The sequence below is a fragment of the Barbus barbus genome (assembly GCF_936440315.1).
Source record: "Barbus barbus genome assembly, chromosome: 4".
Classification (NCBI taxonomy): domain Eukaryota; kingdom Metazoa; phylum Chordata; class Actinopteri; order Cypriniformes; family Cyprinidae; genus Barbus; species Barbus barbus.
The window spans coordinates 23,749,001-23,774,696 of NC_136732.1; the positions used below are offsets into that span (position 1 = coordinate 23,749,001).

The 25,696-nt window shown below is 36.4% G+C and overlaps 1 protein-coding gene across 1 annotated transcript in view; it reads right to left on the reverse strand.

Moving 5' to 3' along the window:
* LOC306869083 (protein tweety homolog 2-like) overlaps positions 1–25,696 on the reverse strand; it is a 54,488-nt gene that overhangs the window by 15,155 nt on the left and 13,637 nt on the right. The window contains exons 3-4 of the mRNA XM_079415678.1: positions 15,119–15,230; positions 9,941–10,161 (exon numbers count right to left, since the gene is read on the reverse strand). Of these exons, the coding sequence (XP_079271804.1) occupies positions 9,941–10,161; positions 15,119–15,230 (333 nt within the window). The remainder of the gene's footprint in view (positions 1–9,940; positions 10,162–15,118; positions 15,231–25,696) is intronic.

Here is a 25,696-nt window from a genome sequence, read left to right on the forward strand (position 1 = left end):
TTTAATCAGAAACAGTCTAAATGTTTTTTGTGTAGGCTTTTTTAGTTTTAATTTAATTAGAAGTAGGCCAACAGCGCCCCTACAGATTAAAACTCCTTACTGAACGGGCTTTAGGACCTGGGGGAGGCCGTTACTGCTGCCGCTGCACGTGCTATTACTGTTCACTCTATCACACACCGAACGCGTCATTCTGTAGGTGCTTTCACAGATTAAATGCAGCGATCCAAAACAGTCAGTCAATCTAATCGTCATTCAGACAAAACTTTGCTTCAAGAATGAGCCACACTGCTGACGTGATCTAACCGCTAGCACACCCTGAGCACAAGTGTGTTAAACCGTTCCTCTTATCGGCAAGACAAAGACACATCGGCATAGTTTTTCATATCAGGCCGATATTTACATTTAAAGCCATTATCGGCCGATTCTGATATCAGTCCGATAATATTGTGCATCCCTAATATATATATATATAAAATCTAATTTAATGTAAGGACTATGATAAAAACATAATGCTCTTAACCATGCATCTTAATCAAAATAGATTCATGTCAACTGTAGGCACGTTATTTTTAATAATATAAAAAACAAACATACAAACATAATATGTCTACTTTTCTAAGCAAATAATGTTATGCTCAGGGCTCGCAAAATTTCAAAATCCCTGGTAGCCCTTCGGGCAGGTACTCTTCAGATTTTGGTAGCCCGAAAATTAATTTAACTAGCCCAAATAAAATAAAGACCATAAATGTCAATCAAAAACATTTTCAATACACAAATATCAATGAATATCAAGGAAAGAGTTTTATTTTACTATTTAATTTTATTTTTCAAGGTATCTGCAGAATTCTTAAAAATCTATTTAAGGCAATTTGAATTTTTTTTTCTTATATCATTTAACGTATTTAAAACTGTCTAAGGCCTTAAAAACTCTTCAGATTAGTTTTATGAAATTTAAGGACCCGTGGGAGCAATGTTCCCTCTAATTTTTTTTCTTGCTGAGCAAAACTTTTCTTTATTGGGCGGACATTTCGGTCACCTAAGCAAAAGCATTCTTTATACCAGACCTGTACAGCATCCACACAAAAAAGTGTGTAACTTTTAACTTTAATGCACTATTTATATTTGATTTGACCCTTGATGTAACTAAATGATGTAAATTTTAGGTTACAAGAGAAAACATTTTTACTGTAAAATACACTGCAGTTCAAAAGTTTGGATCAATAAAGTTTTTTTTAAAGAGGTTTCTTATGCTCATCAAGGCTGTATCTATTTGATAAAAATACTGAATATTATTTCACAAAATAATATTGTGAAATATTATTGCAATTTAAAATAAATGTTTTCTATTTTAATATATTTTAAAATGTAATTAATTCCTGTGAAGCAAAGCAGTATTTTCAGTGTCACAAGATCCTTTAGAAATCATTCTAATATGCTGATTTTTAATCAATGTTGGAAACAGTTGTACTGCTTTTTTGTTTTCTTTTTTTTATATACTGTATTTTTCGGGACCTGTGATATTTTTAAAATATAAAAAAAGTTAAAAAGAACAGTGTTTAGTCAAAATAGAGATTTTGTGTTACAATATAAACTTAAATATTTTGGGGTCAGAATTGTTTTTATTTCTTTTTTAAAGATACTTTAAAAAAGTTTAAAGAAAGTTAAATAAACTTTATTCAGCAAGGATGTGTTAAATGGATAAAATTGATAGAAAATACTTATATTGTTAGAAAATATTTCTATTTTGAATAAATGCTGTTCTTTTATACTTTTTATTAATCCAAGAATCAAAGAAAAAAGAAACACAGGTTCCAAATAAATATGAAGCAGCACAACAGTTTCAACACTGATAATAAATCAGCATATTAGAATGATTTCTGAAGGATCATGGGACACTGCTGGCGTAATGATGCTGAAAATTCAGCTGCGCATCACAGGAATAAATGCTATTTTAAAGTATAGGTATTAAAATAGGAAACCAATATTAGAAATTGCAATAATATTTCACTATATCACTGTTTTTTTCTGTATTTTTGAAATGAATACAGCCTTGATGAGCAAGAGACTCAAAGTCAAAGACTCAAAAACAAGGTCAATTATTTATCAGGTTTATAATATAGCCCTAACATAATATATTATCAAAACAAACTATTTAAACTGATAGAATAGAATAGAATACAAACTGAAGCTAAACTTAAGCTGAGATCTGCAAGTTAAATATATAAAAAACAAACATATGAATTCTTCTATAGCTGTCTAAACATCATTATGAAGCACAGTTTGTACAATATACTTGTGTACATATTTCAGAGTTGTGTTACCGTTCTTTGCCCATCCTCCGCTATTTCCAGCACTTAATCAAGCCACTCTTCTTTAATACGAGGACGTTTTATTTCAGATGTCATTGCATTTGCGTTGGCTCTCGTGTTGAGCGCACTTCAACCATTGAAGTATTCAGTTTCTACAGCAACTCATTTGGTGCACATCGTTCTCTTTCTATGAAACCTGTAAACCGCATTCACCGGCTCTAACTAACTCTGTGGTGACATCAGCTCTATAGCGGTTTGCCCGAGCATTGCTATTATTTTCCTTTTACTAGCGGCATTCAATCAAATGTCTTCCCAACTCATTTTTGTTTGTGCGAGGCACATTATTTCTTCTGCGCGGTCGCGTGCACGTTCAGTTTAGAGGGAACATTGCGTGGGAACCCTGTATTTAAGGTAGCCTGTCGGGCAGGACAGTGATACATTTTGGTAGCCCAACTGGAAGACGCAATAGCCCCGGGATATCGGGCTAGCGATTTTGCGAGCCCTGGGCTTTTTTTTTTTTTTTTTTACAAAATCAGTGCTGATTTTAATATTCATCTACTGTGTGATTTAGATGTGTCTCTAAGTACTTTAAAAGTGGGTGTTTATAGCACTCAAATTATTCTTGCATCTTCCACTGTATTTTTTCCATACAAACGATTAATAATTGAACAGACCATATACACATAAGAATTTCATGAGCTCCTGCCTAGTATGTGAGAACAGACAATCGGCCAAACAGTTCACTCAGAGAAGGTGTTATTTCTAGTAATCAAGCATATCGTTTGATCCCATAAAACTTTGTATGTACTATGAACGCATAAAATATCAACAAAAGATTCACAAAATGACCTAAGTAGTAGGGCACTGTTTTCTAACTAATGTTAGATCATTGAAACCATGTGTAAAAACAAGTGTTTTACTGTAATTTCTGTACTGCATTGATTCAAGGTCTACATGGTTTGGTGTGCTCCTGGAATGCCTGGCAAGCCACAATCCGATCAGTAATCCTACACCATGAGGACTTAAAAATGCCCACATATCTTGAGACAGAGAGAGAGAGGGAGGGAGAGAAATATATGGACACAAAGGTGTATGATAAATCAAGGGAGGGAGTCCAGAGCTTGCGCGATTAGATTTGCCTAAGAGTAATGGATGAAGAGACGTTTGACAGTTGCTGCTCAATAGCAGAGTCCTTTAGCTGCTTGAAACACTAGTTACTCGTCAATACATGCACTGCAAGTTGCATGTAATGACAGTGTGCGGCTCGTCACTATATATATACTGCATGTTCGCTAATTCAGAAGACCGCACACACAACCCGTGTCTCTGAATGCTTCTCATACTCGCTCCGCTCTGCCCCACGCTGCTCATCTCCCGCGTCTCAAGGACGAGCCGCACACTGTCATTACATGCAACTTGCAGTGGGTATATGGGTATATATATATATATATATATATATATATTGCATGTTCGCTAATTCAGAAGACCGCACACACAACCCGTGTCTTTGAATGCTTCTCATATGGGTATATATATATATATATATATTAGGGATGCTCCGATCATGATTTTTGCAGCCGATACAGAGTACCGATTTCTTGTCATGGTGATCGGCCGATACCGATGCCGATTCTGATGCTTCAAGCTTTATATAACATATGTTATATAAATAATCAAAAAAATTATTCCTTATACAGTGAATTTTAATATTCCTTTAAAATGGTGTTTATGCATAACATGTGTATCAGGATACTCAATATAAGACAAAAATAAATGCAAAGAAAATGTTTCTGATGCAACCCAAGGCAGAGATTGGCTAGGACTCGAGTCGCATGTTTATAGCCTTCAGACTTGACTTGACCTGAAATGACTCCAGACTTTACTCGACTCGAGGAAAAGGACTTGTGAATATTTAAAAGCAACTCGAGTCTTTTATCCTTAAATACTTATATAACTGATTTTCAAAAGGCGGACCTCATCCGCACCCTGCCATCCATCCGGACCGCGAGCCGTAACAGCAGCACCATTTTAAGTGAGCAGCATGTCAACAGCGGAGAGATTCACATAACAAGCGCTCAGGGTCGTTTATGGTAAATATCTTTCTGCGCTATATACTCTAGTATTTTTATCTAAAGCTAAACACTCTTTATTCGAGCCCTTTCAACTCCGTGCGCTTTCTCTCTCTCTCCCGACGTGCGTCGGCACCAAGTTCAAGAGCTGCCGTAGTTATTTTAACAACGACAGAAACATGGCGAGAGGCAAAATTATAGATTACTTTCACTAAAATACAGCAGCAAAAAAAACCAATGCTGCAAATATAGTTATTTTTCTTACTATTTATCTATCATTTAGCATCATTAATCTATAAGTACATTTATATATATTTAAACACCAATATGGAGAAGTCTGATGTAACTTATAAGGTTAATACTGTTCAATATAAGACTGAAGAGGAAAATAATAATAATAATAATAATAATAATAATAAGCGGGTCGGGTAATAAAAAATGTATTCTGATTATTTGCGGGTGGGTCGCGGGTGGATAAAATAAATCACAAATGATGCAATATTAACTACATTTTTCTAAAATAATTTTTTTCATTAGACAGATGATTTCATTCGTGTGTGTTCGCCTGATCGGGAAGTTGCAGTGACAAAAACAGTGACATTCCAGATCAAGTTTAAAAGGAGTAAAGCCATATACGTCGTCACGCGTTGACGTCATCAAATTGCGATCGGTTCGTGAGATCGGCCAAATGTATGAGTTCCGATCGAGTCATAAAATGTGAATATCGGCCGATACCGATCTCCGGCCGATCGATCGGAGCATCCCTAATATATATACAGTGTATTATAAATAAGTATTTGATCACCCTGTGATTTTGCAAGTTCTCTTACTTAGAAATCATGGAGGGGTCTACAATTTTCAGCATAGGTGCATTTCCACTGTGAGAGACAGAATCTAAAAATAAAAATCCGGAAATCACATTGTATGATTTTTTAACAATTTATTTGTGAATTACTGTGTCAAATAAGTATTTGATCACTTGAGTCAAAAAATTTTTATATTTGGTACAGAAGCCTTTGTTAACAATTACAGGGGTCAAACGGTTCCTGTAGTTCTTCACCAGGTTTGCACACACTGCAGGAGGGATTTTGGCCCACTCCTCCATACAGATCTTCTCTAGATCTGTCAGGTTTCGGGGCTGTTTCAGCTCCCTCCAAAGATTTTCTATTGGATTTTGATATGCTTCTTATGGAGCCACTCCTTGGTTTTCCTTGCTGTGTGCTTTGGGTCATTGTCATGTTGGAAGACCCAGCCATGACCCATCTTTAATGCTCTGACTGAGGGAAGGAGGTTTTGCCCAATATGTCACAATACATGGCCCCGTTCATCCTCTCCTTAATACAGTGCAGTCGTCCTGTCCCCTGTGCAGAAAAACACCCCCAGAGCATGATGCTTCCAGCCCCATGCTTCACTGTAGGTATGGTATTATTGGGATGATACTCATCATTCTTCTTCCTCCAAACACGGCGAATGGAGTTAAGACCAAAAAGTTCTACTTTGGTCTCATCTGACCACAGGACTTTCTCCCATGACTCCTCTGGATCATCCAGATGGTCCCTGGCAAACTTCAGACGGGCCTGGACATGGGCTGACTTATGCAGGGGAACCTTCCGTGCGATGCAAGATTTTAAACCATGACGTCTTAGTGTATTACTGATAGTAGCCTAGGAAACGATGGTCCCAGCTCTCTTCACGGCATTGACCAGCTCCTCTCGTGTAGTTCTGGGCTGATTCTTCACCATTCTTAGCATCATTGATACCCCACGAGGAGAGATCTTCCGTGGGGCCCCAGTCCGAGGGACATTAACAGTCATCATTAGCCTCTTCCATTTTCTGACAATTGCTCCAACAGTTGTTCTTTTTTCACCAAGCTGCTTGGCAATTGCCCCGTACCCCTTTCCAGCTTTGTGAAGGTCTACAATTTTGTCTCTTGTGACAGCTCTTTGGTTTTGCCCATGTTGCTACTTAGACTTTGGCTGATTGTGGGGTGCACAGGTGTCTTTATGACAGCTAGCGACCTTAAATAGGTGCTACTAATTTAGAATCATGAGCAGAGTGTAGCTGGACTATTTAAAAGCAAAATAACAGATCTTTGAGGGTCAGAAATCTAGCGGATAAGCAAGTGATCAAATACTTATTTGACACAGTAATTCACAAATAAATTGTTAAAAAAATCATACAATGTGATTTCCGGATTTTTATTTTTAGATTCAGTCTCTCACAGTGGAAATGCACCTATGCTGAAAATTGTAGACCCCTCCATGATTTCTAAGTAAGAGAACTTGCAAAATCACAGGGTGATCAAATACTTATTGACCTCACTGTGTGTGTGTATATATATATATATATATATATATATATATATATATATATATATATATATATATATATATACACACAGTTGTGTTCAAAATTATTCAACCCCCACTGAAATTGATTGTTTTGGCCGGTTTGACATTGATTTTGATCATTCAGTCATCCTGCTTACAATTAAATCAAAGAGGCACGTGTAGGTCAGACAAATATAACATACCATTTATAATGAAATAACCACAAATGTCTTTTCTGTGCTCACATTATTATCAGTTTTATTCAACCCCCAAGTGACATTCAATCTTAGTACTTAGTACAACATCCTGTTATAACATTTATAACATAACATCCTGTTATAACATAACTGTTATAACATTTACAGTTATAACAGCTTTTAAACGTGAAGCATAGCTTGACACAAGTGTCTTGCAGCGATCTACGGGTATCTTCGCCCATTCATCATGGGCTAAAGCCTCCAGTTCAGTCACATTCTTAGGCTTGCGCACTGCAACTGCTTTCTTTAAGTCCCACCAGAGGTTCTCAATCGGATTTAAGTCTGGTGACTGCGATGGCCACTTCAAAATGTTCCAGCCTTTAATCTGCAACCATGCTCTAGTGGACTTGGAGGTATGCTTGGGATCATTGTCCTGTTGAAAGGTCCAACGTCTCCCAAGCCTCAGGTTTGTGACGGACTGCATCACATTGTCATCCAATATTTCCTGGTACTGAAGAGAATTCATGGTACCTTGCACACGCTGAAGCTTCCCAGTACCTGCAGAAGCAAAACAGCCCCAAAGCATGATTGACCCCCCGCGATGCTTCACAGTAGGCAAGGTGTTCTTTTCTTCATAGGCCTTGTTCTTCCTCCTCCAAACATAGCGTTGATCCATGGGCCCAAACAGTTCTAATTTTGTTTCATCAGTCCACAGAACACTATCCCAAAACTTCTGTGGTTTGTCCACATGACTTTTGGCATACTGCAGTCGACTCTTCTTATTCTTTGGAGACAGCAAGGGGGTGCGCCTGGGAGTTCTGCCATGGAGGCCTTCATTACGCAGGGTGCGCCGTATTGTCTGAGCAGAAACTTCAGTACCTACATCTGACAAATCTTTTCTCAGTTCCTCAGCAGTCACACAGGGACTTTTCTCCACTCTACGCTTCAGGTAGCGCACAGCAGTCGAAGTCAGCATCTTCTTTCTGCCACGACCAGGTAGCGTTTCAACTGTGCCCTTTGCCTTGAATTTGCGAATGATGCTTCCTATGGTGTCTCTTGGTATGTTTAACATCTTTGCAATCTTCTTATAGCCATTGCCCTTTCTGTGAAGAGTAATCACCTCTTCTCTTGTCTTCCTGGACCATTCTCTTGACTTCACCATGTTTGTAACCACACCAGTAAATGTCTAGAAGGAGCTGAGTATCACAGTCATTTTAAAGCTGCCTAATTGGTGCTTATTAGGCTTTATTGCTGCTCCCTGACATCCACAGGTGTTTTCAATACCTGATTGAAAACACTTCAATGAACCTCTGTTCTTCAGAGTGGTAGTCTTTAAGGGGTTGAATAATTGTGTCAATGAAGAATTCACAAAAGAAACATTTACTACTGTATTACAAAACCAATTGATGTCATTTTAGTTGCATATGGTTCTTTAAGAAGTCCTTGTAGGATTTAATTCTGAATACAATTACAAATGTACACTAAATTCCCTAAAACCATTTACAGCATTGGGGGGTTGAATAATTTTGAACACAACTGTATATATATATACTCAAGGCAGTCGTGCATATGCTCTGGATCAAATCGCAACGTCTCAAATCGTGATTGCTATTCGATTTCGATTAATTGCACAGCTCTACCAGGTAGTTCTCTCTTCAAAAAGTTAGCAGGCAGAGGGGGACATCACAGGGTTATCCGTTGTGCCTGTGGAATGGTAATCTGCTTGCTGCACGAGGCAGCATCACGTGTTGCTTGCAGACACGCCTGTAATTTGCAGCACAATCGGCAGATGCCGATTAATAAAAAAATGCCAAAAATCTCTACCTCTAATACAAATCAATTTAACAAGACTAACAGCTCCAAAAGGGCACAAGTAACCTAGTCCACATGAGATCCAGTAGTGGTGTCAGTAAAGATAAACAAGTAGGCCAAAGCTGGCACCTTTAAGGCAGTGGCCCATTAAAACAACTTGATTTTGGTAGGGGTAGTAGGGTGGGGGGTGGGGAGAGGCAGGTCAACATGTTTGAGATGTAGGGCCATAATTATGAGATTTAGAGCAAGAGTTTAAAAAATGGGGACATATATTTTAGGAGTATGTCCAGAATTTTAGAAAAAAAAAGGGTTACATGCTTGAGGAGTAGGACTAGAAGTTTGAAAAATAGGGTCACATGTTTAAAGAGTAGGGCAAGAGAACTAGGCTCGCATATTTGAGGAGTAAGGCCAGAAGTTTGAGAAATATAGAGAAGATTTAAGGAGATCGGTCAGAAATTTGAAAACAGGATCAGATGTTTGAGAAGTAGAGTGGGGCAACATGTTTGATGAGTAGGGCCAGAAGTTTGGAAAATACAGTCACATGTTTAAGAAGCAAGGTTAAACATCTGGAAAATACAGTGAAAAAAATAAATTAAAAAAAATCACACGTTTGAGGAGTAGAGTTAGAAGTAGTAGAGTAGAGTTAGAAGTTTGGAAATAGGGACAAATATTTGAGAAGAAGGGTCTGAAATTTGGGAAATAAAGTAGGGTGAGATGTTTGAAAAAAATGGGATCACAAGTTTGAGGAGAAGGGTCAGAAATTTGGAAAATAGGGTGACATATATGAGAAGTAGGGTCAGCAATTAGAAAAATAGGGTGACATGTTTGAGGAGAAGGGTCTGAAATGTGAAAAATAGGGCCATATGTTTGAGGGGTAGAGTTAGACTTTGGAAAATAGGGTCACATGTTTGAGGAGTAGGGACAGAAGTTTGGAATACAAGGTCACATATTTGAGGAGTAGAGCTAGATTTATAGATAATTGGGTCACAAGTTTGAAAAGTAGAGTCAGAAGTCTAAAAAATAGGGTCACCTGATTGAAGAACGAGGCTTCTGAAACATTCTGACACATTTCTGACCAAAGTCTACATCAGCAGTCTCTAGAGTACATATAGCCGTCCAGTCTCTGACCTCTGAAGAGACATAGGACATGTTCTTGCACAGAGCACTTAAGAGCACAGAGTGCAGTAAATAAGCCATCATTACCCCACCTGTCCAAAGCTTACCTGTAGTACTCTATGAATGAAGTTTTATCCGCGATGGCTGCCAAATCCACTTGCAACTTCCTTGTGTCTGGCATGGTTGTCAGCTGCTGGATAATGTTGTTGGCCATCTGCTGCATGAAGCGCAAGGTTTGGGTGTAGTCTCCCCGTGGAGAAAATATCTCATCCAACCGCTCCAGGTGTTCTTTCAGCCCGACCTGCATACTACCCAATGAGTTTCCAACCTGAGAATAGACAAGAAAAATGCTGATCACCATTAGAAGGCTAATAATGGCTACCTGGCCAACTGGCACGGAGACGAGTAGCTATTTCCAATTAATTCTTTATGGGAGCAGGAGGCATGCACAGGGGCACGGGATTGCCAGAGGAGTAAAGTAAGTGGAGAGAGTGACAAAAAGCAGAGAAATTCTTTAAGGAAAAAAAAATATATACATTTTAACATTTGCGGTTTCAAAAGCAATAAGGGCACATTGTCAATAATTTTGCAATTAATAAAGCATATCTTACACAGAAATCACTTCAAGATAGAGCTGCACGATTCTGGACAAATTGAAAATAACATTTTTTTCTCAAATAAGAGATCATGATTCTCCCACGATTCCGAACAAATTAATGCATAATTTACAAAAGTCTGTGACAAAATATTAATTGCTGCAGTCAGTTTAAAAAGGTTAATTTATTTTTTATTGTTAATATTTTTTATATATAAAATATAATTTATTTAATAAACCAATTTTTAATATTAAAATTATGAAAAATTGATTTGAATAAATGATTCAGTGACTCACTCATAAATACTTCACTTGTTTCGTTTACTGGACAAATCAGCATTTTTTTGAACAAATCTCTTGAATGAATGATTCAATGACAAATAAATTTGTCAAAAAGTCACTTGTCGCCACCTACAATGTAACACAAACATTACTTGAAGCGCCAATGACATTTAAAAGATGATTTGCTATTTTGATCTCTACCATAGACCTCCATGTTTATATCTGAATTATAAACCTTCATCCCAGTAGTTTGAAGTTGTTCTGATTTTAAGACAGAAATAATACTGTGTAGTACCTAAACATGGTAAATGCTCTCTCTGTGTCAGCAGCAGTGCGAACGTAAATTTGAATGTTCCAGTAAGACTTTTTCAAAGATATAGACCAATCGTTGTCATTGAGAAATGATTTAGCTTGAGTGTTTGAATCTAGATTGAGATCTTTTACTAATTAATCATGCAGTGCTACTTCAAGACAAGCGTTTTTTTCAATGTGATGAAATTCGTGTGAGCAGCTTGAACCAGTTGCAAAATCTGCATGGGGAAACGTTTTTGTCCTCAATTTCTTGGATTTCACATGCGAGAATTTTGAAAGGAAAATGTGACCGTGTATTATTATTTTTTTAATGTTATGTTATGATTAAAGGAGGGTACTAGCTAAACAATTTTCTCAAAATAAAATGTAATTATAAACTTATAAAATTGTAATAAACTTTTATATAATCGCAGGAAGGAAGCTGATTTGTTTTGGCAGACCATCCATTGTTAATGTTAAGGTAGACCTCTAGGCTTAAAACTTGCCCAGAAAGTAACAAACCAGTTTTCAGTGAGCTTCATTAGTCCCGATCTCGGTTTTTGACAGATTCACTGAAACTGGTAGAGAATCAATAATGCTTTCAGGAGGATTTTGTCAGGTCACCACTAAATATTACTGCTATCTGCCTGCCTAGTTATGACTATGAAATATTCTGTGCTTATTTCTTTAAAACACTAGAGCCTCTATTGCAGGCTTGAGTCGATGTCAGAGCTCTAGCCACGTATCGACCTGTCCGTAAAGCCTGTAAACACCAAATGCTGCACAACCCTCAAAGGTTCGTACCACAGAGACAAACCAATTGTGAAAAAAGCTTTTGTTAGCATTAAAAGTTTTTGCGTACAACCTTTATATAACAATGTTGCAATTTTATTGTAATTGGTTACCAATTTCATATAATCTTATCCAGCCAGAGTAAGCTACACTAATGGCACATAGTCTGTATCCGTTTTAAATTTGTTATGAGACATCAAATCATTTATATACTTAATCAGCACAGTAGATCAACTGAAAAAAATAAAATAAATAAAATTAGTTGAATCCAGTCATCTGACCTCTTCTTTCCCTCTTTTTAAAGGCCATCATGTGGCATTTCTGGTAAACCGCTCTCATTCTTGGCAATAATAGTTCATTCTGCTTTCGTTACAGTGAATTGCAATATGTGGCTCTTTTGAATAATAGCTCTATAACTCATAACTCTATAACTCATTTTGATATAGCAGAAGCATTATTAAGATTTATAAAGATAAATATTCAAAAGGACTAACATTCATACATTAGATTCACATCCCTTGTAGAAGGTGTGGATACTGCATGAAATAGAGTTAGAAGCATGCAAAACGGCAATCAATCACTATACCCATTTACTCACAGTTGCAACAGCTATTTTCTGGCATGCAACTACAGGCAGGAGGCGTTTAAAAAGCCTGGAAGCTCAAAAACGTCCTCCACACTCTCCCAATCACTTCAACATTCATGAATTCAGTTGTGCAATCAAGCTTGGCCTTCAGACACTGTCTTCTTTGCCTTTCAATTTTAAGAGAGAATCTTCCACTAAAGCTGAAATTGGATTTAAGCAGTTGCAGTGAAGCCAATGGCTGTTTGTTGTTCTCACATTCTGAATGTTGTTTTAGTTAGAGCAAATAGTGAAAAAGCTGTTCTAGACAGCATATTTAGATATGTTCACTCGACTGTGAAGCAATGCATTGTGGGCCAGTGAGCCAAAGATACACTGGCAGAGAGTGAGAGTGACAGCAGGAAGCTCTTGGAGGCAGTGTATTAGAAGAACAGAGGTTGTCACCACATTGCCAGCAGGTAATGAACATCTGGGCTGTATGAGGAGAAATGTTCTGCCAGCCAGCCAGCAAAATGCTTCGTTTGTCACACTCAACCTGCCATATGCTGAAATACACCGCCCGCAAATCCAAGACAAACTGCTGGAAACACTGTTTGTGGGCTGTTTTAAATATAACAGTGTTCAGTGCATAGATGGTGATGCTCAGACGTTTCAATGGGAAAGGAAAGATCTTGTCGTCACGTAATCCACATCGATTACAACAAAGACAGAGATTAGACAAAAAAAAAAAAAACACTGCCTTTTTTGTTAATAAAAATGTGAAGTCTGTCCAGGATCAGCATACTTCTACATAACATGAAGTATATAATCTTTACTGCTTAGTATGCTTGAATCAGTGACTTGAAACAGTGAAAATATGCACTGATAAATGTTTCAAACCCTATGTTCAGAATGAAATGCAGTACTTGCACAGCATACAGTCGTCAATAATCAATAAATATTGCAATATTTATGCACTTGCTTTTAAACGAGTAAAAAGGTGTATGTTTTTAATTCAAGGAACTATCATTTCAACCAAATAGCAATGGCAACCTATAGAAAACCCAAAAAACTAAGTAAAATACAATACAAATCTAGTGGAAAAGTCATATTTTTCCCAAATCATTGTATCCTTCAAAACATTTAATAATTTTTGATCAATATTCAACAATAAAACAATACACTGTATACTAATCAGTGCATCTTTAAGGCTTTTAAAATCAAATTAAGCCTTCTTATGACATGCACATCTAATTTTAAAAAAGACTTAAACATTGACCCCAAAATACAATATTAAAATTATTATTGTATTTTGGGGGTCATTGTTTACAGTAACATCCTAAACTGCAAAACTATTTTGGCAAATACAGGTTTTATAAAAACCTAACATTTCAGCCATGAGTCAAAATTATGAATATGATATGATTATATGTCATTTTCTAGACACCTTATTATTCTAATTGTTTACTTTTTTGAATGCACATTAGCTTTTTTTTACCCAAAACGTGCATAAGCACCATGTTGTTAACTTTGAAACACACTGCGCTCATATTTATTTTATTAAATCATAGTCTTTTGACGTTTAACCCTCACACATTCAGCCATATCGTGATTCCTGGTTTTCTGTCCACAAATTTAGGACCTCTTCAAATAATAATTAAGCCTATTTATTTAAGACTTTTTAATTACCTTAAATTTGAAAAAAAAACTAAATTTCAGCATTTTTAAAGACTCGTGCAAAATTCCATGCAGAGGCTTCCATGAACATTTGCAAGTGATGATGCAAACAAATTGTTAAATGACAGATTTTTAATTGGATTTATTAAAAGCGAACTTACTGTTGTGAAACTACACAACTGTGAAACTAATCTAACTGGTATGCTTTTCGGAAAACATAATGGTATAAATAAAAAGTGCATTAAAATCACAGTGCCGCTTAATTTTATACCATGATTTCACTGTAAATTGTAAACAATCAATACAAGGCTCAGCAACACAAACTACTTTATGAGTAAGGCATTATGAGATGGCATACTATCTGTTTTGAACATAGCCTATTTAACTTTGTGTTGTTTCTCCTGGTCAGAAAACTTTGATTTAACTGCATTTAATAAAATAAAATTAAATAGTTAAATTATATTTATATTACATAATTAATTAGAATTTAAAAAATGTTAAATTACATGCAATTTTAAATTAAATTAAAAGCATGAATATAAAATTAAATACAATTCTCAAATCCTAAATCCTTTGATCAGCAGGACACTGATATTTAAAGCAGAGAACGTAGATGCATAGGCTATATAGATGTTTATTCCCCTTTAATTCCAGATGAACAGATAATCCTAGTCTTCTCTTTGCGCTTACTGTTTTCCTTTGCCTACACACATGAATACACACACACCAGCTGGATGTGTTTGCATCAGGAGAGGTTTCTAATCTATCTATAAATCAAACTGGAGGTTAAAATGGGGACAGGAACAATATGACTACAGCTCTCAACATGCAGAGATGAAGCCTGCAGCAGTGCTGCATCTATGCGTTTCTGTGTCTGTGTGTGTGTGTGTGGGTGCCGCTCATCACATGATACACTCACACTCCAGCAGCAGTGAAAAGCCCCTGAGGCTCCGTCTCTTAGTTTTTCAGCATGCAGAATGTAACAGGAAAAAAATCAGATTTTGTTTTAATCACAGTGTTCCTCAGGCTATTCTAATGAAATGGGACAACATGATGAGTGACAGGTAAAGGAAGTGAAACTCTTACCAGACTGCCAATGCCACCCAGTGTGTGATTGGCATTATAAATGGAGTAAGTCAACTGGTAAACGCCATCGTTGGTTTCGCTGTTTCCATAGAAACCCACACCCACCGCTGAACTGTGAGAAAAACAAAATCAAGGCAGAACAACAGTTTATGTTACAAATAGAGTTTCATATCAATAAAATTCTCTCATGTTGCTTGTTGAAGATTTGAAACATTTAAAGGTGAAGTGTATATTTTTGACCACTTTAAATCAAATTCATCTTATGAGATAAAGGATTTTGCTGCCGCTTCATCAAATTATCCTCCTCGGTTAAACAAAAAAAGGCCATTTATTTGAACTAAACTACAAAAACATCCTGCTAGCGTCACACAGAAAACATTCACACGTCAGTGAAGCTTTGGTCTTGGTCCACTTGTTGAAAACACCAGAATAATTAACAATAAGAGTAAAATGTGATGAAATTTCATGGATTGATTTAAGATTTAAAGTTGTGGGGATATTTGTATATTTTTATGACCATTTATCCCCAAATTATCATCCCCACTAGTCTCAATAGTGATTCTATAAATTTCCAAAATTTTATAGTAAAATATATAAATAAATAATAATAATTGTTTTTTTTTTTCAGGATTCTTTGATTATTAGAATTCTTTGATTATTAGAAATAAAAAGAAAACAGCTTTGATTTGAAAAACTTGAATACAAATAGTTTGTAACAAAAATGTGCTTACGGTCACTTTTGATTGATTTAATGAAAAAAAAAAAAAAAAGACTGGCCCCTGTTGATGGTGTTTATAAATAAATATATACTTATATTTTGTTGATTTGGAGATAAATTGTGTCCTGGAAATTGTTGACAGGTTTTGTGAGATTCAAGTATTCTCATTACCTTATGTATTGAAATGCCCTTTTTTCATAAATCACAGGTCTCATTTTGGTATAAAACAAAGAGTAAAGTCATCTAAAACATACCTGACTCCAGCTGTTACTGCAATAAACATGAAACGTGTGCTCACTGGTACCAGTTTGGCTATAAAATTAATAATTTTGACTCAATTGGTCTCATGGTAGCTTCTAATGTGGAATCTGAGTAAATGTTTCAAAGCAGCCTCCAGAATTGTAGTCTACCTAATTAGACTGCTGTGTTGTGTCATAACAGCCCAGCAACCAGTCTGCTTGCTCTCTTCTCCAGACAGCATCAGATCAGCTTCATTAAGCAACCTCATCAGAACCATGTGTGCAGACTGTCAAGCATTAGGGCTGCTCAGTCCATCTCAGTCAGCAAGGGATCCAACCCCCACTCCTTATGTTAGAGCCGCTATATGAGACACAGTTCAGGTGTGATATTTCCCCTACTTTTGGAAAACCTCTTCTGTTTTCGATATATTAATGTATTGACTATACAGTACTGTCACACACTTCTGAATTTGAATACAAGAACAGCATTTAATACAGAATGGAAAAGTACCAGGGTTACTGAAACTAATGAACAGAATATAGCATAGGCTACAACAAGTTTTAACCTGGCCCACGGACAAACATAACCGGGGTTTCCAGATATTAAATACCTTTGTTTTATTCTTTTGAGAGGCGATCTAAATATTTGCGGCTGGGAAACAGATGAAAAATTGACACGCTTGTGCAGCAGTTCCATGGATGTTTTGCCCTCCAAGTCTTCGAGCCGGTCATGTGACTGAAAGCTATGAATTGTCCACTTTCAAGGCATCGCGAGTTCACGTTTTACTGCAGAAGCTGACAAGCACCCTTGTTGTTTTTGAACAGAAGCCGATAAGTCCATTTTAGCGAATAAGCACGCTGTATTCAGGTCAGACGACAAGGCTTCTTTCACTTTGAAAAGACGTGCTAGCTGAGAGGAGATTCGTCAAAGCTGACTAAAAGTGATCGAGGATGGATAATTTCGACAAACTTGATGAACCTGTGATATCTTCTTCAGGGCATAAAAGGAAAATAAAGGCAGAAATGTTTTCACAGAACCTTGAAAAAGCAGCGCGTTACAATGGTGAGGGAAAAGCTCTGTGTATTGAGTGTAATCACATCCATGATTACACACAATACACAGTCTATGATCACAACAACAACAACCTTTGTCAGGCATCTACATTTTCATCTAAAGAGATTACAAAGATTAAACGAGTGTTTAATTTGGTAAATTACCTGTAGGGTACAACGGGGCTAAAGGCCCACCTTAAGAAAAAATGTGTTATTCACTGCGCCTAAAATGTATAATTGCAGAAAAAAATATATATGTTGTTTTGAACATTAATGGAGCAACAGATTTTGTGTGAAAATAAATAATTCAAGTTATTTTGTTTAAAAATCTTATAAATGTATGAGGTGGCAAAAGGGCAAAACTGATTCTCAGTTTCATAACATTGCGGTTGAGCCACTGATGTCACGTGGACTGTTTTAACGATGTCCTTACTACCTTTCTGGGACTTGAATGTGGTAGTTGCATTGTGTATATGCAGGGTCAGAAAGCTCTCTGATTTCATCAAAAATATCTTAATTTGTGTTCCAAAGATGAACAAAGGTTTGGAACGACATGAGGGTAGAGTAATTAATTACAGAATTTATTTTTGGGTGAACTATTCCTTTAAGAGATGCATTCACCAAAACAGAGTTTCACACTTCACAATACAGAAATATCTGCTGTTTTACTTATTTTTCTTAACCTGGCATCCATGTGCATGACGTGTCTTATTTTCCTTGATGGCTTCAGCAGAAAGGCTATTTTTCAGACTGTTACATGAATATATTCACACTCTTTCAGACTGTTACATGAATATATTCACATAAAGCCATCTATCTGTCTGTCTGTCTGTCTGTCTATCTATCGTCCATCTCTATATTCATCCATTTGTCCATCTATCCCTCTGTCACCCAGAACACCTCAGAAACATGAGTCATTACCTTAACAACCAGCTCTAGCAACAATATATAGGAAACAGCCAAAATGCACTGAAAGACATTCAACCACATAAGGCATATAACCTTGAAACAGTTTTGATTTCTCAACTTTCCTTTTCTAGTTAATTAATAAAAAAAGAGAAATAAATAAATAAAAACCCACACAGAAGAGGAGGATAAGAAAAACACAAGGCCAGTTTTAACACTCACAAAACCCAGGGATATCAAAGTCGTTATTGGATGAGGGCTAAATTAGACAAAACACCAAGCAGACGATTATTTATTTATATTTTTTTCTTCTTTTTTTTAATCTTTGCAAACTCATGCAAACGTGTGCAGCTCCCCTGAAAAATTTAATTAAACTTATATTAAATTATTTTACATTCAACTAGACCTAGAATGACTCTGCCAGCATGTCTATGCCAGCACTAATTTGGTATTCATGTCATGATTTATTTCTCTAGCATTTTCCCTTGTACCTGTCCATGTCATTATTGCCATTACTGAGTGACTCAAACCTAAAAGTGCGACAAAACAAACACAAAGGACACTGCTAGCCATAGATATGGTTTCAGCTGAAATGCATGAATTTCAATGTTGTATAATTAAAATAAAAGCTCTAAAGGCTCTATGAGTACATGATACTTGTATGTAGTAAATGGCATAAACATTATTAGCATATTTAACTATTTTTTCTCAAAGCATCGCATACTCCAGATTGGACTCCCCTTTGACACCCTCTTCTAACCAACGCATACTTTGTTCAACCACAAACACCCACTGCACTATTCTCAGACTGCACTATTTGTTGTCAGATATTACAGACTTGTGAACAAAAACAGTCTAAAAATGCCTTCAATGCAAATAAGAAACCCACTGAAGAACAATGGGGAGTGAGCAGATGGCATAAATCGTCCTGCTATAATAACTCCTCAACAGGATGTGTGTGTGTGTGTTGGTGTGGGGGCAGGTGGTCTGAGTGAGAATCCTGTCTCTGATTTTCCCCAAGCATGATGGATTCCAGGCTCTTTCCTTATATCATTACTAGAACTCCCTCAGGCTAGCAGCATTTCTGCTGCTATTAGCCGGTGTGTGTGAGAGCCCAGCTCTCGCCCTTTGCTTCCAGCACACTGCTGAAATCACTTCTCATCTGGTTACATCTCACTTACAACCTGCACCTCTCCATTTATTAAAGTGCCAAAAGCAGATAAGGTGTAAATTTGAAGGAAATGATTGGGCACAGTGTCTGTGAGATGAGTAAATTAGCCAGATCTCAAACCCAGAATGATTAAACCTAAAAAAAACAAAAAACAAACTGTAAGTGGTGCAACTTCCAAAAAACGTGATATTTTTTTTATTCATTCATAATTCGCAATTTTTGAAGACTTTTTTTTTTCCTTCAAATAAATATACAAAAACATTCCAAATTAAATTATTAAGATGTGCACGCTCATATTCTGGGAAATATGTTTTCTTTTTTGCTTTTTTCTTATACTATTATTTAATGTTAAACATCTTACTGTTTTTTATTCTTACAAACATGCAGCTTTTTGCTTCACAAGACATTAATTGATTGCCTGGAGATTACTCGTGTATTATTGTGATGTTTTTATCAGCTGTTTGGACTCTCATTCTGACGGCACCCATTCACTGCAGAGGATCCATTGGTGAGCAAGTGACGTAAGTGATGTTTCTCGATGAAGAAACAAACTCATTTACATCTTGCATGAGCTGAGAGTGAGCGAATTTTCAGCAAATTTTAATTTTTGGGTGAACTTTTCCTTTAATGGTCACGCCAATTTACATTTTTTGAGCAATAAACAACATTTTTTGTTTGAGATGTTATAAAAGCTTTTCAAAACCATATGAAACCACAATGAATACAAAGTGTACATGTCTAAGAACTTCACATATGAGATTTTTAAATATGAATCTTTTTCTTTATCATGGACATTCTTATCTCTTATTTACAGTAAAATTGTACAACCTCGTCACTACAAAATATCATTGTATAGAAAGATCTGCATACAGATTCTTGAAATCTTCTCCATTTGTCTACCAAAGATGAAAAATAACAGTGAGGACTGCTATCACTGCTAGAGACTGGTGATCCTTCTCAAAGGACTCATCCAATGCTTCAGTAAACACTTATATGTGTTCCCACTGAGCACTGACAGAGCGACACAGGATAAAAGTGCCATTTAAACGCCTATGTTCAAATGTGCAATTGACAGACACACTATCTCCCTAAGCCGTAGCGTCAGATGCTGTGTTCTGAAGCTGGATATGCATTACAGAGTCAGTTCCTGCTGAAACGACCCACTGCGGCTGAATCTTCACCCATCAGCAATCTCTGCAGGGCTTTAATGTGTTCAGCGCTGTCATTAGAGCTCAGAGCATGGCTAACTGAAATGAACACTCATTTATGATTAGCAAAAATTGAGATAAACTGGAAAACTGTGGAGAATGGGGTGGAAAAGGCTAATGTTATTCTGTAAATGGGAAAACTGGGTTCTAATCTACATGGATGTACTGTAGGTAGAGAACTACAGTGTCAAGTGTTTTATAGGGAAGTGAACCAGTGTGACTGGATGAAAACTATTCTGGTCCTGTTTTATTAGATTAAAAATATAATGAAATTAAAAAGCGACTTGAGCTGATAGGATAACCCAATAAGGACCACGGGCCACCTGACAAAAACATAAATGTGATAAACTGCCACATTATTGAGTTAAGGTCTCATTATGAGAGCGTCTTTGCTTAAGAGCATGTGCTGCGGTGCATCATCTCTGTTTTAATTTTTTTATTTTTAAGACATACTGCAACCAAAAAAAATAAATAAATCCACCTTCTGAAGCCAATACACATTGATACAGCATGTTTTGTGTAAAGAACAGACGTGAATTCAGGTTATTCATTAATCAGTCCATTCATATATCCATCTATACAGTATGTACTACGCTACATACCCATATAAGGTCAACTTAAATGTGTTATTTTCATTGATTTATATTTAAAAAATGTCTCATCCAAAAATGTAAAAGTCACTTTCTGAAGCCATAAAACTTTAAAACATAAAACAAAAAATTTTGGTGTGAAGGAGAGAGAAAATTTACACATTTCACACCTTGTTGCATTCCACTGCACTACTTTTCCATTGTTTTCTATGTAAACAGTATAGACAGACATCTTTGAATGGAGCACTAAAGTTGTCACATTTTTGTCTATTGTTCTAAGGTAGAGATTTTGTATACATATAAAAAAAAAACGGTTTAAAATGAGGGTGAAGAAAACTCAGTCAAAGATTTCTTTACATATGTATGTGGTTACAAGTTTGGTGTCAAGTGTAAAAGATGATAATGTCATTATTTAACCAAAGAATTAACCCAAGCATCAGTGATGCTTCTCAGCAAAAGAGAGGAAACTGTGGGCAGAAGAAGATGTCATATAGTAAGTGGAGGAAATGAGAAAACCGAGCCTGCAACTTGATTCCATTACTAAACTCTTATTCAGACACTATTTATATTCTGTAAGAAGGACAATACTGAATTAGAGGAAAAACATAGTTTTAAAATATTTTAACTTGAGCACCAGTACTGCTTCTCAAGAGAAAAACAGAAAAATGTTCAGTGAAAAACTACACTATATTGTACACAATTAATCCTGGATAAAGATCTATTATTAAGGGAAGTAACTTACCATGACACTGTAAATTGTGGCAAGAGAGCTAATCAGCCCACTCACATGAAAAAGGACAATTTCGAGTCAGTCTCCCTAAACTCATCTGTATCATAATACTTTAAACTTAAATAATATTTTAAATAATATTATCAGAATACAATCTTTTATTATTATAAATCTAGTCTGCACGACATATCGCATGCAATATTTAATGCGCATCTTGTCAGTAAAGCATGATTTCACATGGAGCAGTATTTACTACACAGAGCCGTTGTACACTGCTGTGCAAATCCACGTTCATATTTTACAAAAGTAAAGGGTTAAACAGGACTTTAGCTGCATCACGTAGAAGCACTTAGCACGACAACTAGCCCTGTGTCTAGATCTGGAATGTTAACTCAATCAGGGCTCAAACTTTCATGACTGTCACAAGTTTAAGGTGAACCCTCTGCCAATTTAATTTAGCACATTAGCAAAAACCTTTGTTCACTTTTATTGACATAATGAAAAGCAAACAGTGTTAGCAATGTGCTAACTCCCAATGCTCTGGAGGTTTGAAATCTATTTAGAGGTTCTCCAGAAGGTAAGAAGTGAGCTTCAGGTCAGGACACCTAAAGTAATGATGTTGTTCACACACACACACACACACACACACACACACACACACACACACACACACACACACACACACACACACACACACACACACACACACACATTGTCCAGACTACAAGACTACAATTGATCCATCAAGAGATGGATGCTGAAACTGGTTAATCTCTCACTGTAAACATGATCCACCAACAGACTTTGTGTGTAAGAGTTCCTCACGTGTTTTCATTCACTGGACATAATGAATTCTGTGACAGGTATGTGCTGGTTAGCAGGTAATACATTTATGCAACATATCCGGCTCGGAGAGAGCAGAAGTGAAGGAGGATTAATTCTCACAAAATTAGAATTCAGTTTCCTTCTTATTTCCAGCCAATCGGAGCTGAAAGCAGTGGTTCGCGCTCTGATTTGCTCCGCCGTTTGGGAGATCAAGGAACTGTGTGAGAGGTCACAGTGTATCTGGCTTAAATACTAAAAATATCTCTTCCACAGCTCACATCCCATCCATGAACCCGTCGCATGACAAATCCAATCCAAATGCACCATTACACCTGGCAAAATACCGCTGATATCCTAAATGAAATGTCACAGGTTAAAGAAAATTTCATTCTAACTTTAAATGCCCTCTGAACTGAATGAGATGTGCACGTCTTGCATGACTCATCTTTGTCTTCCCTTTTCCGCCTGCGAGCTAAATTTTTGCATTCCACGGTTGCTTTTCCATTGTTTTTCTATGGAAACATGCATTTGATGGTCACGTTTGACCACTGCACTCTCATCTCGTGTCTTTTGCAGTATTTTAAAAAAAAACTAAGCTCAAATTTCAATTCAAAAACACATTCTGTGTGAACGGCACCTATGCGTGTCCATGATTAAGAAAAGCAAAAATCTTTCCCTAATCCTGAAACTTTTGTTTTGGAGATAGAGAGGTGTTGAACTCAAAAGTATTACAGTGACAGCTCTATACAAGCTAAACGTATGAGGTTGTAGCATAAATATTTAAAAACTTTGCTCTCTTTTACCTCATATTCATCCTCCTTATCAAATGCTCATGAATTTGCTGGCTTCTGCGGCACATCAGCTTACACATGAATTCATAAACGCTTACTTCAGTGGCCTCCGTGTTTACTTCTTGTTATCGTTCAGAACCATGATTAGTTCACACTGGAGTTGGGCCCGTATTCACAAAACATTTTATCTTACCACTTAGAGTTCTCCTAAACAGCAGTAAAAGTTTTTAGCTAAGAGTTTTCTTTTAAAACCTATTCACAAATTTACTAAGGAATAGAGAGAAGTCTTAAGGTAAGAGTAAGGGCGGGGTTGACCTTGTTGCTATGGATGATGTCAGCATGCTTGCTTACTATACACACAGTGATTGGCTGATGGTCTCTGTCAGTGATTCGTTCATAGAAGTATTGTAGAGTGCAATACTATGTTGCCATATTCAAATAAAGGTTTAAAAATAAAAATGCTAATTGCCACATTCAAATAAAGATTTTAAAATGCTGGCTATGTGTCACTAATTAAACATATCATATCATATCTATATACAGTCAGGTCCATAAATATTGGGACATCGACACAATTCTAAAATTTTTGGCTCTATACACCACCACAATGGATTTCAAATGAAACGAACAAGATGTGCTTTAACTGCAGACTGTCAGCTTTAATTTGAGGGTATTTACATCCAAATCAGGTGAACGGTGTAGCAATTACAACAGTTTGCATATGTGCCTCCCACTTGTTAAGGGACCAAAAGTAATTTTCCCATAGGCTTTTGGATAATCGCAAAAAATAAGCTCTGTGTTCAATCATAGTTCATGAAACTTACACGTTTTGACCATCGAGATAATCTTTACAAAGTAATACAAATTTTATGAATTTTGAAGCCTAAATACAAGCGCTAGAACTAAAAATCTAACATTAGGCTATAAACGAACTACAGCACCACGGTCGCTCTCCTTCAACGTCACCACCACCATGTTTCCGACCACTTTTAAACTTATTTTTAGAAACATTTTCCATGATAATTATTTACTCTGGATGAATTTTAATCCAAAAGAGCATGAGACTGTAAAAGCGGGTTAGAATGAGTTCCTGTTCGGCGTGATGACGCTGAATGTCTCCGACAGCGCCTGTAGTCCCATTTAGCAACTTGTTAGCAACCGTCTTTTTAAAGAAACGTAACAGCTTTAAAAAAATCACGAGTGGGGTGTAACTGGTGTGTTTTATGTCGTAGAATAAAACGTGAAATTATCTTGAGCCTGTGTGAACCACGGACCTTATTTAAGAGATTTAACCAAAATCCCATTCAAAAAACCCATTGACTCTGGGACGATGGAACCGGAAGTGCTAAAATGGTAACTCGCTTCCGGGTTTTCGCCAACAAAGTGACATCATAGTTCCACCACTCTATTGCAAGTATACTTTAAGTACACTTTACATATCTTGCATTTAAAGACCGATATTATTCAAAGATCATCCAATCCTCATCAATAGTGACATTAAAACACATTTAAGGCTTAATATTAAGAAATGTGCATTGTGCACAAGTAGTACTCCTAGTAAAGTTTAATTATAATTTTTATTTCAGGAAGTCTCAAGTGATATGTCAGTAAATATGTTAATATATTTGAACTATACTTATATATTTTAAATATATAACTATATATTTTAAATATATTACTTTTTTACTAGGGTATAAATAAATCCAAAAGTAAAACGTGAGCTATAGGAAATGGTAAATGAACCAATGAGTGATCCTCTGCAGCCATCTACTCGTCATAGAAGCAATATCATGTCATTGTCATTCAAGTGTTTGTTTTCAACCAGGAGGCAGAAATCCACTTAAGCATGGCACATTTTCCATGAATTATCTACATAATCTACATGAAAAAAATTAAAAATAATAATAATTTCTTTAAAATTAAGATTTAATGTTCCAATTTTGTGTAAATATGTAGCCAGCAAAAATATGCATATTTTTGAGGCAAATAAATAAATACATAATAATAACAATAATAATAATAATAAAAACTCCAGAACTGCTTAACTCAAATGTGAGCAATTATATGGCCACCAGGAGTGAAAGGGGGTGTCGCATCTTTCTTACTTTTTTCACCCTTGCTTGACTTGCAGAAAGTTTACTGTGATGGTGTTAGGAAATAGAGTACACAAAGGTGACAACACTGATCTAGCATACCCCTCAGCAAATGTATAATTGGGTACCTGGTGGCAAGCCTGGTTGCCATCCCTCATTCTGCTCTTGCCCCCCCCTTTGCCACCCCAAGTATAAAATCCTGGACATGCCCCTGCTATACAAGTAATCTGCTTGTTTCTGCATGTCTCTGAGTG